Raw genomic sequence first — 16,293 nt, forward strand, 5'->3', positions numbered from 1 at the left:
GAGATACAAGTATTACTATGGTGTGTGTAGAAGGACCGCAAAATGGCACCCATTAGCAGACATATTATCTGGTGTTTTGTTTCGCAATTTTATGCAAAACTACTTTGTCTTACCTTCTGGTACCTGCTGATGTGTATTTGAGATCTGCATTAGTCCTGAAAATTTACACACGTCCGCCACTGTAGTCCGTGCCGACACGGTAGTCGATAAGCTTCTTCTTTTTCACTCTCTTCTTGTTATGGGACATTCATCCTCTGCTGTTGCCATTTGTAATATAAAGTAGTGTAAAGTTCTAACTAGAGATGTCCGATAATGGCTTTTTGCCGATATCCGATATTCCGATATTGTCCAACTCTTTAATTACCGATACCGATATCAACCAATATATACAGTCGTGGAATTAACACATTTCTATGCCTAATTTGGACAACCAGGTATGGTGAAGATAAGGTAAAAATTTATAAAATAAAATAAGATAAATAAATTAAAAACATTTTCTTGAATAAAAAAAGAAAGTAAAACAATATAAAAACAGTTACATAGAAACTAGTAATGAATGAAAATGAGTCAAATTAACTGTTAAAGGTTAGTACTATTAGTGGACCAGCAGCACGCACAATCATGTGTGCTTACGGACTGTATCCCTTGCAGACTGTATTGATATATATTGATATGTAATGTAGGAACCAGAATATTAATAACAGAAAGAAACAACCCTTTTGTGTGAATGAGTGTAAATGGGGGAGGGAGGTTTTTTGGGTTGGTGCACTAAGTGGTCTAGTGGTTAGAGTGTCCGCCCTGAGATCGGTAGGTTGTGGTTTCAAACCCCGGCCGAGTCATACCAAAGACTATAAAAATGGGACCCATTACCTCCCTGCTTGTCACTCAGCATCAAGGGTTGGAATTGGGGGTTAAATCACCAAAAAAAATTCCCGGGCGCGGCCACCGCTGTTGCCCACTGCTCCCCTCACCTCCCAGGGGGTGATCAAGGGTGATGGGTCAAATGCAGAGAATAATTTCGCCACACCTAGTGTGTGTGTGTGACAATCATTGGTACTTTAACTTTAACTTTAACTTTAATTGTAAGTGTATCTTGTTTTTTATGTTGATTTAATAAAAATAAAACAAAACAAAAAAAAACGATACCGATAATAAAAAAATTGATAACGATAATTTCCGATATTACATTTTAACGCATTTTTCGGCCGATAATATCGGACATCTCTAGTTCTAACTTACATCTCGCTATGGAAGCGCTAAACACTACCAGTGTAAAAACCATGTATGAAAAATAGACCCGCTCATCGTCAGTGCGCCTTATAATAAGGCATGCTTGGGTGAGTTTGGTGTGGAAGAAGGTGCACTGCAAAAAGTCAGAGTTCAAAAACAAGAAAAAAAAGAAAAAAAAATTAGGGGTATTTTATTTGAACTAAGCAAAATTATCTGCCAATAGAACAAGAAAATTCGGCTTGTCAAGACTTTCCAAAACAAGTAAAATTAAAGCTGCAAGCAGCGATGGACGGAACCTACTTTGACGGCACATAAAATCCAAACCGGAGCAGTAATTAAAACTCTTTGGTCAACTTTTAATCAGAAGGGTTCAATCTCTCTCCTGTGCTAGTTTGAAGTCGACACGACAAACGCGCTCAGAGGAGATAATGTTTGAAAAAAGGTGACCGGTTTTTACAAAACTTTTGTTTTGAAGGGGGAATTGCAAACTTTCTGTTGATTTTTGTTGGGGGTTGTCAATTTTTGAAATGTAGGTCTAAGTGAGACCTACATAGAGGTTTTTGTTTCTAAGACATTCCTACTGGAAGTTACAGGCAGTTGTGTCTGTGTTTTCTTCCTAGGAGCAGTTTTGTCTGTGTTTTCTTCCTAGGGGGTGCTAGAGCGGATTTTTGAGTTTAAAAAAAAAATGTTTTTATTAGGTTGCAATTTTCGCCAGTCCTGATGTGTGTGTCCAGTTTGGTGAGTTTTGAAGCATGTTAAGGGGGTCAAATTACAGTTCAAAGAGGCAAAGGTGACCGATTTTACAAAACTTTTGTTTTGAAGGGCAAATTGCCAACTTCCTGTTGATTTTTACTGAAGGATGTTAGTGTATGAAATCTAGGTCTAAGTGAGACCTACATAGAGGTTTTTGTTTCATGTCTCTACGACATTCTGGAAGTTATAGGCAGTTTTGCCTGGGTTTTTTCCTAGGGGGCGCTAGAGCGCAATTTTGAGTTTTGGGTTGTTTTTTTTATTAGATGGCAATTTTCACCAGTCCTGATGTATATGTCCAATTTGGTGAGTTTTGAAGAATGTTAAGGGGGTCAAATTACAGCTCAAAGAGGCGGCCGGTATAATAATAATAATAATAAAACCTTACAATTACAATAGGGTCCTCTGTCCCTAATTAGCTAACTTCAATGAACCCCAAAATACCTTAAAATAAGTATATTCTCACTAATAACAAGTGCACTTTTTTTGGTAGAAAAAAAAAAATCTGACCGTTTTGCTCAATATGTTGAAAAATATTCTTAAATGAAGTAAATGCTAGTGCCATTATCTTGACATAATGATATGCGCTCGGCATCATGATTTTTTTTTTTTTCATGTTTGAAGTAAGAAATGATTACTTTAAAAAAGCAGTTTTATACTTGTGAGTGTTGATGACACAGCTTTGCAACAGTTGATATTCTAGTTTCAAGCATGTTTTACTCAATATAGCTGTAAAACAAGCTGTAATATCCTACTGAGATCATTTAGGACCAAAACACTTAAAACAAGTAAAACACTCTAACATAAAATCTGCTTAGTGAGAAGAATTATCTTATCAGACAGAAAATAAGCAAATATCACCCTTATTTGAGATATTTAATCTTACTTAGATTTCAGTTTTTGCAGTGTGACCTTCAGACTCAACCAGGTTCACTTTTTTCTTAGTTTATAAGAAGCAAGAAGCAAGAAAAAGACGTATCCATTCCAGTTTTATTCATACAGTGTGTGTTTAAGAGGGGTGCTCATAGACAATATTGTTTTTTCTTTCATTTCTAGAAAATATAATAACACCTTTCTGATATAAATCCTCAAGTTTCCTCTGAGAAGAAGCAACTAAATGTTCAAGTGTGGACCAAGGCAGTCGGCTGGCTGTGCCAAGCAGCTCAAAATGCACTCAAGTTGTGTAGAAATCACATTCTAATAACAGTAATCTTCATCGGAATAATACAAAAAGACACTTTACAAGCCACAAGTGGAGCGCTCTCAAAAGACAAGAGATGGACGGTGATGATGATGATAATGATGGGTCCTCTGAAGAAGCAAACACTGATAAAACGAGGCAGCGGGCATTAGAAGAGTGTATGGACGTGTGATTGACGCTTTGTGACTCCTCCCTCTTTTGTCTTGTCTTTGACAGGGGGATCACACCAGCTCACTGTGACCCGGTCCTGTGTTGAAGCAGTCTGTGGATGACAACATCGGCTTTAAATGACAGGTAAGCGCTGATAAACCATCATGTTTGGCATCTTTTGACATATCATTGCTGTCCATTGGACAACTGTAACCCATAATACTCCAATTAAGAGCATTTCCCAGTCTCTAACAGTCGCCGTGTTCGTGGGCTACAAAAATAAACACCTTTCAAATAGGTTTCAAATATAATTGGCTGAAGGCAACCGCTTGACTCGGGGTTTTTTTTAACCCTTGTGCACTCCCAGGGCCCAAAATGGTCATTACATGTAGAGATGTCCGATAATATCGACCGATAAATGCTTTAAAATGTAATATCGGAAATTATCGGTATGTTTTTTTTTGTTTTTTTTTAAATTAAATCAACATAAAAAACACAAGATACACTTACAATTAGTGCACCAACCCAAAAAACCTCCCTCCCCAATGTACACTCATTCACACAAAAGGGTTGTTTCTTTCTGTTATTAATATTCTGGTTCCTACATTATATATCAATATATATCAATACAGTCTGCAGGGATACAGTCCGTAAGCACACATGATTGTGCCACTAATAGTACTAACCTTTAACAGTTAATTTTACAAATTTTCATTAATTACTCGTTTCTATGTAACTGTTTTTATATTGTTTTACTTTATTTTTTATTCAAGAAAATGTTTTTAATTTATTTTATTTTATTATTATTTTAAAAGGACTTTATCTTCACCATACCTGGTTGTCCAAATTAGGCATAATAATGTGTTAATTCCATGACTGTATATATCGGTATCGGTTGATATCGGTATCGGTAATTAAAGAGTTGGACAATATCGGGATATCGGCAAAAAGCCATTATCGGACATCCCTAATTACATGTGTTACTTATAGAGGTGTCCGATAATATCGGACTGCCGATATTATCGGACTGCCGATATTATTGGCCGATAAATGCTTTAAAATGTAATATCGGAAATTATCGGTATCGTTTTTTTTTTATTATCGGTATCATTTTTTTTATTTTTATTAAATCAACATAAACACAAGTTCGTAAGCACACATGATTGTGCGTGCTGCTGGTCCACTAATAGTACTAACCTTTAACAGTTAATTTTACTCATTTTCATTAATTACTAGTTTCTATGTAACTGTTTTTATATTGTTTTACTTTCTTTTTTATTCAAGAACATTTTTTAAATTTATTTTATTTTATTAATTTTTTTAAAAAGGACCTTATCTTTACCATACCTGGTTGTCCAAATTAGGCATAATAATGTGTTAAATCCATGACTGTATATATTGGTTGATATCGGTATCGGTAATTAAAGAGTTGGACAATATCGGGATATCGGCAAAAAGCCATTATCGGACATCCCTAATTACATGTGTTACTTATAGAGGTGTCCGATAATATCGGACTGCCGATATTATCGGACTGCCGATATTATTGGCCGATAAATGCTTTAAAATGTAATATCGGAAATTATCGGTATCGTTTTTTTTTTTTTTATCGGTATCATTTTTTTTTTTTTAATTAAATCAACATAAACACAAGTCCGTAAGCACACATGATTGTGCGTGCTGCTGGTCCACTAATAGTACTAACCTTTAACAGTTAATTTTACTCATTTTCATTAATTACTAGTTTCTATGTAACTGTTTTTATATTGTTTTACTTTCTTTTTTATTCAAGAATTTTTTTTAAATTTATTTTATTTTATTAATTTTTTTAAAAAGGACCTTATCTTTACCATACCTGGTTGTCCAAATTAGGCATAATAATGTGTTAAATCCATGACTGTATGTATCGGTATTGGTTGATATCGGTATCGGTAATTAAGGAGTTGGACAATATCGGGATATCGGCAAAAAGCCATTATCGGACATCCCTAATTACATGTGTTACTTATAGAGGTGTCCGATAATATCGGACTGCCGATATTATCAAACTGACGATATTATTGGCCGATAAATGCTTTAAAATGTAATATTGGAAATTATCGGTATCTGTTTCAAAAAGTAACATTTATGAATTTTTTAAACGCCGCTGTACGGAGTGGTACACGGACGTAGGGAGAAGTACAGAGCGCCAATAAACCTTAAAGGCACTGCCTTTGCGTGCCGGCCCAGTCACATAATATCTACGGCTTTTCACACACACACAAGTGAATGCAATTCATACTTGGTCAACAGCCATACAGGTCACACTGAGGGTGGCCGTATAAACAACTTTAACACTGTTACAAATATGCGCCACACTGTGAACCCACACCAAACAAGAATGACAAACACATTTCGGGAGAACATCCGCACCACAGAACAAATACCCAGAAACCCCTTGCAGCACTAACTCTTCCGGGACGCTACAACATACACCCCCCCGCTACCGCCAACCCCGCCCACCTCAACCTCCTCTTGCTCTCTCAGGGAGACCATGTCCCAAATTCCAAGCTGCTGTTTTGAAGCATGTTTAAAAAAATAATGCACTTTGTGACTTCAATAATAAATATAGCAGTGCCATGTTGGCATTTTTTTTCCCATAACTTGAGTTGATTTATTTTGGAAAACCTTGTTACATTGTTTAATGCATCCAGCGAGGCATCACAACAAAATTAGGCATAATAATGTGTTAATTCCACGACTGTATATATCGGTTGATATCGGAATCGGTAATCAAGAGTTGGACAATATCGGGATATCGGCAAAAAAGTAATTATCGGACATCTCTAGTTACTTATGTGATGTGATTATTTTGTTTGAAGGTTAGCTGCCTTAAATTGAAAAAATAATATTGCATTATATTTTTCATTGCAACATTGTTTGAATAGGATATAAAAGTATACACACTCTCTCATTGACTCTCATTATAAGTGCTGTTTTTTGTTTTTTTTAATAGACTGTAATCCTTGTATATTACTATGCTTTTTCCATGAAAACCAAATAAATCTCATTCTTGCAGAGTGAAAAACAAAATAAATATTTTTTTGGTGTAATTGCAACCCTTAACTAGAAACCATGAGCATAATTTCAGAGCTTTGTTAAGCGTAAAGGAGTTAAACTGGCTTGAAAACGCTAAAATGGAATGAAAATAATCAGGAGTAGTTAAATATAACGCGGCAGATATACGGTATTAAAAAGACTTGTGTAAACTCAATAAACTTGACCCAGTCCTGCTTTCTTTCTTCTAGCTCAATAGGTACTGTAAAAATAATCCTTCTTTTGTCCTCTTGTCTACTGTATCGAAATCCATGTTGTCATGAGTCATTGGTCTATTTATTCAGTGCTGTAATTACCCAAGCTCAAATATTCCACTCTGCAGCCTTTTTTTTTTTTTTTTTTTTAATATTGCATGTTTTGCATTGTCACATTATTAAAAAACTGTTATTTTTTATAAAAAAGCCATAAAACATAAAAAAAGTAATAAATAATATTTAAAAAATATTATCAATAAATAGATCTAAAGTTGTTGAATGATTTCAAGCATGGAAAAAGTAATAAATAATATTTTATTTTTTTTAAAATCAATAAATAGATCTAAAGTTGTTAAATGACTTCAAGCATGGAAAAAGTAATAAATAAAATAAAATAAAACGATATCAATAAATAGATCTAAAGTTGTTAAATGACTTCAATCATGGAAAAAAGTAATAAATAATTTAAAAAAAAATGATATCAATAAATAGATCTAAAGTTGTTAAATGACTTCAAGCATGGAAAAAGTAATAAATAATATTTTTTTTAAATGATATCAATAAATAGATCTAAAGTTGTTAAATGACTTCAAGCATGGAAAAAGTAATAAATAAAATTTTAAAAAACTTATATCAATAAATAGATCTAAAGTTGTTAAATGACTTCAAGCATGGAAAAAGTAATAAATAATATTTTTTTTAAAATGATATCAATAAATAGATCTAAAGTTGTTAAATGACTTCAAGCATGGAAAAAGTAATAAATAATATTTTTAAAAAATGATATCAATAAATAGATCTAAAGTTGTTAAATGACTTCAAGCATGGAAAAAGTAATAAATAAAATTTAAAAAAACTTATATCAATAAATAGATCTAAAGTTGTTAAATGACTTCAAGCATGGAAAAAGTAATAAATAATATTTTTTTTAAATGATATCAATAAATAGATCTAAAGTTGTTAAATGACTTCAAGCATGGAAAAAGTAATAAATAATATATTTTTTAAAATTATATCAATAAATAGATCTAAAGTTGTTAAATGACTTCAAGCATGGAAATTAAAAGGAAAAAAAAAATTGACTAATGACACTTTTATGAGCGTGTCCCTTTTGGATCCTAAGAAAGTGTTATTTTACAAATAATCCTCATGGCCAAATGCTCCAGAATTGGTGCAGTTTCAAAAACACCATGAAGAACACAATTAACTTTTAGACTTTGTCTGTGTTTTTACAAAGCAATTAAATTGTAAGCACTTTCTGTTCAGCATTCTCACGTCGGCAGTTTAGCATTAAAGACGCGTTTGGAAAAGCAATCGAGTGTTTCCTCAAACCACCACGATGGTGAAATGAACACATTTATTTATGATCATTCAAATGTTACATTTATAATATAATGAAAAAAATTGTCAAAAAAATTACACCTTTAAAAGCCGAAATCAAGGTAACATACTGTAACTACAAACGTAACCAATGTGAACATTAAGCATTATATAAAATACAACAAACTGTAGAAACACACATTCTTACAATGGAATTCAGGGTGCACATCGTGCCGTCAACCTATTGCGAGCACAGCACGGAACTTTAACCACAAAGATGATGATCATGTTGACCTAAGTCTTTGCATCTTACCGTTTCATTATTTTATCCGTTAAGTGGGTAATTTAGTTATTGTATGTCGCGGCAGAATTAGTCTGACGCCAGCCACAACAAGAGCAGCTGATTGTTTGCACCTGCGCTCATTGGAGTCGCGGTAGCCAATCCGTAGGTCTCTTAAAGTCAGCTGACACGTCATCTTTAAACGGTGGGTAACACTTGAATTGCTATTGCGACATCCAGTGGACACATTTAGAACAGCACTTTCTATCATTAAAAAATTGCATCTTATTTTTATACGATGTTGCGGGCCGGATTAAATCTGTCCGTACGTTTGACACCCTTGGTATAGTCAATCTTATTGGTTGATAAACTCCACATGATGGCAGTAGCGGCAATTAAAGTATAAAGAATGGTCAGATGATGTCATCGGTACTAGGGTAGTATCAATATTGGACTTGCGTGATGTGAGCCATAATTTTTGTGTTTATTTGCACAAATGTCTGTCATTTCTAGTGATTGGTGATATTGTATGTATTTATATGTTTACAAACTCTTGAGAGAGTCTTGCATTTTATTCTGATTCAAATCATTAACAACAAACATCACAAAATTATTAAATGAGCTAAAAAAAAAAAGGACTGGTTTCTGTATCAATATCAATGATACTGGCCCTGCATTTTTTATTTATTTAATCTACATCATCCTCCATATTTGATCGACACAGTAGACAAAGAAGGACATGGTTTTTTAAACATCCTTTTTTTTTTTATTCAACACAAACTTTCAGATTTACCAAGATCACAAGAGTGACATTTTCTGTCTAATTTGTAGTCTTTTCTTCAACAAAATATTATACATTTTCAATCTTGATAAAAAAATAATAAAAACAAATTTATAGGGCAGGGTTGTCAAACATACGGCCCGAGGGCTGTATTAGGTTCGCAAACAGGTTTTATCCGGCCTGAATATAAAAATGGAATTTTTGAATGAAATAAATGTGTCCACTAGATGTCACAATAGCAATTCTTTGTATCTTTGTAGATGATGCTATATTTGTAAAAAAACAAAAAAAAAAAACACATGATGTTAGTACACCAGTCGAAAAAATTTAGCAAACTACAGAAATAACATCCTGCAATTTGATTTTGATATTATTTCTTATCTTGATAGATTGAAAATTAACACCGAGTTGACTGTTGAGCATTATCACATAATTTATTCAGAAAGTGTAAATAATGACAAATAAAGACAGAATACAATTAACCGCAACATGTAAGTGTAAAAAAAAACAACAACATTATGATTTGTACATTTTCAGAATGTGCTTGTTCTATTTTTAAACAAAGAAAACAATCTGAAGTTGTCTTAATTTTGAAGTTATCGTGCCGTGATTTTACCAGTCCGGCCCACTTGGGAGTAGATTTTTCTCCATGTGGCCCCCCGACCTAAAATGATTTTGACACCCCTGGTATAGGGGCTTCCCGATATAAGTTTTTCACTTCCAATACGATACCGATATTGTCTGATACCAATATTGATACCAGCGTGAATCATACACACTTTTATTATTTTGTAGTGCAGAATATTAGAAAAGGTTTGACCAAGTGAAATGACTCCAACAGAGGACAATGGTAGGTATGAAAAACACTAACCAATTTATTACTAACAGTCTTTAAATTGAAGTGGAGTAGTAATTAGGATTTTTAATTTTTTTTGCCGACACCCGGTGGCCACAATAATTTACTAAGTTCGGTGTATGACGCGGGAAGTTGAATGATGTGGACACATTTGTTACTGGATACCTTCGAATACACTTTGTATCTGTAGGTAATATGCAACAGTTTGATGCTTGTTTATATTGAATAATGTGGTGTTTTACACTACAATATGGTTCAATTAGAGACATTTGTTTACGTATTTCCATCTTGTGTTTGTGTGCTTAGCTGTTGTGTAGCTGCTAGCTCATGTTTACCTTTTGTAAATGACTTCACAAGAAAAGACAACCTTGTGTGTTTATTGGAGGACATTTAGCTCTGCAAGTCGATATAATCAGGTACGAGTTGTCATTAGTCAGCAACAAAGAGCTGTTTCAATGCACGGTGACTCCAAACCAGTAGGGGGCAACGTATTTCTAAATCAAACACGATCCATCACACTTAAACAAACACACACATGCACAGACTGGCACACACAAACACATATATGTATAAAAACAAACATATACCAGACAGGTCCAGTGACTTATTTCGGTTTTGGGGCAGTCTAGGTTTTTTCTCGGGGGGTTTGCGATTTGGGGGCTTCTCAATGTTATTGGGGCTGTCCCTGTCCGTGCCTGAGTTGAGACATGAAGCACAAGAGACATGAAGCAACGTCATGGCAGGGTTAGATATACACACAGCTTGACGCGGTACACCTGCCAGCCAGAGCATTGGGCATACAGAATGTGTGGTGTAGTGCGGGAGACGGGCGATACCTGCGTCACATGACATCGCTTTCCGGTTCCGCTGTGGCTTCACGGGCGCCTGCGGTCGCAGTCCCTCCTCGCCTGATTGAAATGACAAAATAACATTGACATGAACAGCGGTGGCTGTAGGCAACCTCCATGTGTAAACAATTACAAACCCCGTTTCCATATGAGTTGGGAAATTGTGTTAAATGTAAATATAAACGGAATACAATGATTTGCAAATCATTTTCAACCCATATTCAGTTGAATATGCTACAAAGACAACATATTTGATGTTCAAACTGATAAACATTTTTTTTTTTTTTTTTTGCAAATCATTAACTTTAGAATTTGATGCCAGCAACACGTGACAAAGAAGTTGGGAAAGGTGGCAATAAATACTGATAAAGTTGAGGAATCCTCATCACTTATTTGGAACATCCCACAGGTGAACAGGCAAATTGGGAACAGGTGGGTGCCATGATTGGGTATAAAAGTAGATTCCATGAAATGCTCAGTCATTCACAAACAAGGATGGGGCGAGGGTCACCACTTTGTCAACAAATGCGTGAGCAAATTGTTGAACAGTTTAAGAAAAACCTTTCTCAACCAGCTATTGCAAGGAATTTAGGGATTTCACCATCTACGGTCCGTAATATCATCAAAGGGTTCAGAGAATCTGGAGAAATCACTGCACGTAAGCAGCTAAGCCCATGACCTTCGATCCCTCAGGCTGTAATGCATCAACAAGTGACATCAGTGTGTAAAGGATATCACCACATGGGCTCAGGAACACTTCAAAAAACCACTGTCAGTAACTACAGTTGATCGCTACATCTGTAAGTGCAAGTTAAAACTCTCCTATGCAAGGCGAAAACCGTTTATCAACAACACCCAGAAACGCCGTCCGCTTCGCTGGGCCTGAGCTCATCTAAGATGGACTGATACAAAGTGGAAACGTGTTCTGTGGTCTGACGAGTCCACCTTTCAAATTGTTTTTGGAAACTGTGGACGTCGTGTCCTCCGGACCAAAGAGGAAAAACCATATGGATTGTTCTAGGCGCAAAGTTGAAAAGCCAGCATCTGTGATGGTATGGGGGTGTATTAGGGCCCAAGACATGGGTAACTTACACATCTGTGAAGGCGCCATTAATGCTGAAAGGTACATACAGGTTTTGGAGCAACATATGTTGCCATCCAAGCAACGTTACCATGGACTCCCCTGCTTATTTCAGCAAGACAATGCCAAGCCACGTGTTACATCAACGTGGCTTCATAGTTTTTTTGTGATAGAGTGATTGGAGCACATACTTGTTGGTCACAAAAAACATTTATGAAGTTTGGTTCTTTTATGAATTTATTATGGGTCTACTGAAAATGTGAGCAAATGTGCTGGGTCAAAAGTATACATACAGCAATGTTAATATTTGCTTACATGTCCCTTGGCAAGTTTCACTGCAATAAGGCGCTTTTGGTAGCCATCCACAAGCTTCTGCTTGAATTTTTGACCACTCCTCTTGACAAAATTGGTGTAGTTCAGCTAAATGTGTTGGTTTTCTGACATTGACTTGTTTCTTCAGCATTGTCCACACGTTTAAGTGAGGACTTTGGGAAGGCCATTCTAAAACCTTAATTCTAGCCTGATTTAGCCATTCCTTTACCACTTTTGACGTGTGTTTGAGGTCACTGTCCTGTTGGAATACCCAACTGCGCCCAAGACCCAACCTCCGGGCTGATGATTTTAGGTTGTCCTGAAGAATTTGGAGGTAATCCTCCTTTTTCATTGTCCCATTTACTCTCTGTAAAGCACCAGTTCCATTGGCAGCAAAACAGGCCCAGAGCATAAAACTATCACCACCATGCTTGACAGTAGGAATGGTGTTCCTGGGATTAAAGGCCTCACCTTTTCTCCTCCAAACATATTGCTGGGTATTGTGGCCAAACAGCTCCATTTTTTGTTTCATCTGACATCACATGGACAAAGACAAGACCTTCTGGAGGAAAGTTCTGTGGTCTTTTTTTTTTTTTTTTTGTACAATCTTTACAAGTCTATGTAAAATTTTGACCACGACTGTATCTGAGGTTTATAGTCCGGTGCGGCTAATGTATGTAAAAATATTAATTTCTTCTAAAAATTTGGTGGGTGCGCTGTATAGCCTGCAAAGAACGTAATATATTTGTCTCAAAGTGCTTTACATTGAGAAACCCATACATTCGAGCTTGGAGGTGGTAAGACACATTTATTACCATTAAAGAATATTCAGATTATTTCCTTACTCCCTTTTATTACATACAAAATGTATAATAACGTCAAGTATTTCCTCCCTGGTAATAAATAGTAATGTGGTCAAAGAGAGATTGTTTCCGATCTACTTTCTCATGCAGTCCAAATTAGTAGTATAGTACTGCGATACTAATGAATCATATTCGGTACTACACCGCCACTAAAAAGTACCGGTTTGCGCCCCCCTTATTTTAACAGGCATGACGGCGTATTGTCGTCACATTATGACATTTCTGGTTTTAATAACAGAGGAGCATGTTCGGCAGCGCACAATCACGGCGTACTTACAAGCAGACACAATGTGTAGACAGAAGAAGGAGAACGGACACATTTTGGCTTAAAAAGTAACGATAAAGGTGAAGTTATAACACTGAAACACCCTCAGGAAGAGGTGCTTTAAGACATGGCTAGCTAGCTAGCAGCTAACGTCCATCCCTGGTCGTCGGTGTTTTAGCTACTTCTAAATCACTAATCCTTGTCTCCATGGCGACAAATAAAGTAAGTTTCTTACAAGTATCATTATCACTGCAGGACGAGGAATAGCTAAACATGCTTCACTACACACCGTAACTCACCTGCGTCAAAATGTAAACAAACGCCATTGGTGGATCTACACCTGACATCCACTGTAATGATACCAAGTATCTAGTCGATACTACTATGATTACATCAATATCTTTTAGCATCACATCTTTTTTCGTTTAAAAAAAAAATTATATTATGTTTATAAAGTCAGGAAATATGTCCCTGGACACATGAGGACTTTGAATATGACCAATGTATGATCCTGGAACTACTTGGTATCGGATCGATATCCAAATTTGTGGTATCATCCAAAACTAATGTAAAGTATCAAACAACAGAAGAATAAGTGATTATTACATTTTAACAGAAGTGTAGATAGAACATGTTGAAACGGAAAATAAGCAGATATTAACAGTAAATGAACAAGTAGATTAATAATTCATTTTCTACCTCTTGTCCTTAATAGTGTTGACAATATAATAGGTAGATAAATGACACAATATGTTACTGCATATGTCAGCAGCTAAATTAGGAGCCTTTGTTTGTTTACTTACTAATAGGAGAAAAGTTGTCACTATTTTATTTAAGGACAAACTTGCAATAAGAAACATATGTTTAATGTACCCTAAGATTTTTAGTTCAAATAAAGCCAATAATGCCATTTTTTGTGGTCCCCTTTTATTTAGAAAAATATTGAAATACATTTTGGTACCGGTACCGATACCAACATATTGGTATCGGGACAACCCTAGTCCAAATTATTATTCAAGTTGAAAATTTCAAATATTTGTGATGTTTTTTTTTCGTACATATTCACTATTCTGCCTTGCATTAGTCTTTGTGGTTAAGGTACACACAAAAAAGGAGAGTATCTTTATGTAACAGTCTTGTTTATTTGTAATGTGTTGCACAGCGGAAGAGAATAGTTAATTTGTTCTATTGTCATCTTCACCCGTGAAACAGGCTATTTATAACAAGAGGAGGAAAATGGACACTTTTGTGATTGTCGCTTTCAAGCGGCTGGACAAAAATAACCGGCAAAGAAACATTCAAATCCCTTGGCGTGAGCTGGCCAAAAGGATATTAAAAGTGGTTTAAATCAGTGCATGTTGGTGATGCTGAGTCAGCGTGCTGCGGCACTGACCTTGACTGGCGGCTCTGTCCGGCAGCCCGAGCGGAGGCCTGCTGAAGGGAGGGGGCACGGGGGGAGGGGGCAGGCTCCTCTCCATGGCTGACTCTTTTGGGAAGGTCACGTATGAGGTCGTCTTTGGCTGTTTCCCCACACCCCCAAATGAGAACCGGAATTGAATTAACAAAACCATTATTGTGCAAACAGGACTTTTTCATGATGTTCTAAATGTGAAATGGGTTCCTGGGGCCGATTTATAAGCGATGGGGAACATTTTTTTTATCAGCTCCCTCACTTGTTTGCTCCACTTTTGGGGAAAAGTTTTAAGTTTAAGTCTCTCCTCATTGACATGATGCTGACGCGCCCCTTGCTAGATGAAACGCCACTGTAAAAAAAAAAGGGAGAAAAAAAGGGAAAAAAGCAGGCTTCGCTACATGTGTTAAAGATAGGGCTGTCAAAAATAACGAGATAAAGGGAAACTGCATTTTTTTTTTTTTGCCTATAATTTACAATCCTTGCAAGAGGCAAAAACACATTTTCTTTCTTTTTATTAGAGATGTTTGCTTTTTCGCCGATATTGTCCAACTCTTAATTACCGATACCGATATCAACCGATACCGATATATACAGTTGTGGAATTAACACATTATTATGCCTAATTTTGTTGTGATGCCCCGCTGGATGCATTAAACAATGTAACAAGGTTTTCCAAAATAAGAGAACAACTTCAACTCAAGTCATGGAAAAAAGTGCCTACATGGCACTGCCATATTTATTATTGAAGTCACAAAGTGCATTATTTTTTTTAACATGCCTCAAAACAGCAGCTTGGAATTTGGGACATGCTCTCCCTGAGAGAGTATGAGGAGGTTGAGGTGGGCAGGGTTAAGGTGGAGGGTAGGGGTAGCGGGGGGTGTATATTGTAGCGTCCCGGAAGAGTTAGTGCTGCAAGAGGTTCTGGGTATTTGTTCTGTTGTGTTTATGTTGTGTTACGGTGCGGATGTTCTCCCGAAATGTGTTTGTCATTCTTGTTTGGTGTGGGTTCACAGTGTGGCGCATATTTGTAACAGTGTTAAAGTTTTTTATATGGCCACCCTCAGTGTGACCTGTATGGCTGTTGACCAAGTATCCCTTGCATTCACTTGTGTGTCAAAAGCCGTAGATATTATGTGACTGGGCCGGCACGCAAAAGCAGTGCCTTTAAGGTTTTGGCGCTCTATACTTCTCCCTACGTCCGTGTACACAGCGGCGTTTTAAAAAGTCATACATTTTACTTTTTGAAACCGATACCGATAATTTCCGATATTACATTTTAAAGCATTTATCGGCCGATAATATCGGCAGTCCGATATTATCGGACATCCCTACTTTTTATGCATTCTAAGTCATAAAATATAGCAAGTACGAGGTGGCCAACAATGCAGTTAATGGGAGTACACTGAAGCCGTCCAAAAAAAACATCTAAAAAATGGCAACAATATTTATTGACATCTCCTGACCTGAATATTAACCAAGTATTAGCAATATTGTTATTATAACTGCTAACACAAACAAACTATTTTTTAGCTGCACAGCGATCACAGAGAGCTAACTGCTGCCTCGCCTCTGAGCTGAATTATTAATTATTCCTCTCACCCGGATAGTAGAATGTTGTGGCCATAAACCGAGAAGTTGGGCAACTTTGACAT

At 36.1% G+C, this 16,293-nt stretch overlaps 1 protein-coding gene across 2 annotated transcripts in view; it reads right to left on the bottom strand.

Moving 5' to 3' along the window:
• Positions 1–2,806: 2,806 nt before the first annotated feature.
• LOC133617849 (capping protein, Arp2/3 and myosin-I linker protein 3-like) overlaps positions 2,807–16,293 on the bottom strand; it is a 123,436-nt gene continuing 109,949 nt past the window's right edge. The window contains exons 37-40 of one of the 2 annotated variants that reach the window (XM_061978161.2): positions 14,621–14,747; positions 10,695–10,766; positions 10,446–10,553; positions 2,807–3,443 (exon numbers count right to left, since the gene is read on the bottom strand). In XM_061978161.2, the coding sequence (XP_061834145.2) occupies positions 3,403–3,443; positions 10,446–10,553; positions 10,695–10,766; positions 14,621–14,747 (348 nt within the window). In that variant the 3' untranslated portion in view covers positions 2,807–3,402. The remainder of the gene's footprint in view (positions 3,444–10,445; positions 10,554–10,694; positions 10,767–14,620; positions 14,748–16,293) is intronic. The other variant, XM_061978162.2, reaches the window with a different exon arrangement.

Source organism: Nerophis lumbriciformis, linkage group LG18 (genome assembly GCF_033978685.3).
Source record: "Nerophis lumbriciformis linkage group LG18, RoL_Nlum_v2.1, whole genome shotgun sequence".
NCBI classification, from domain to species: Eukaryota; Metazoa; Chordata; class Actinopteri; order Syngnathiformes; family Syngnathidae; genus Nerophis; species Nerophis lumbriciformis.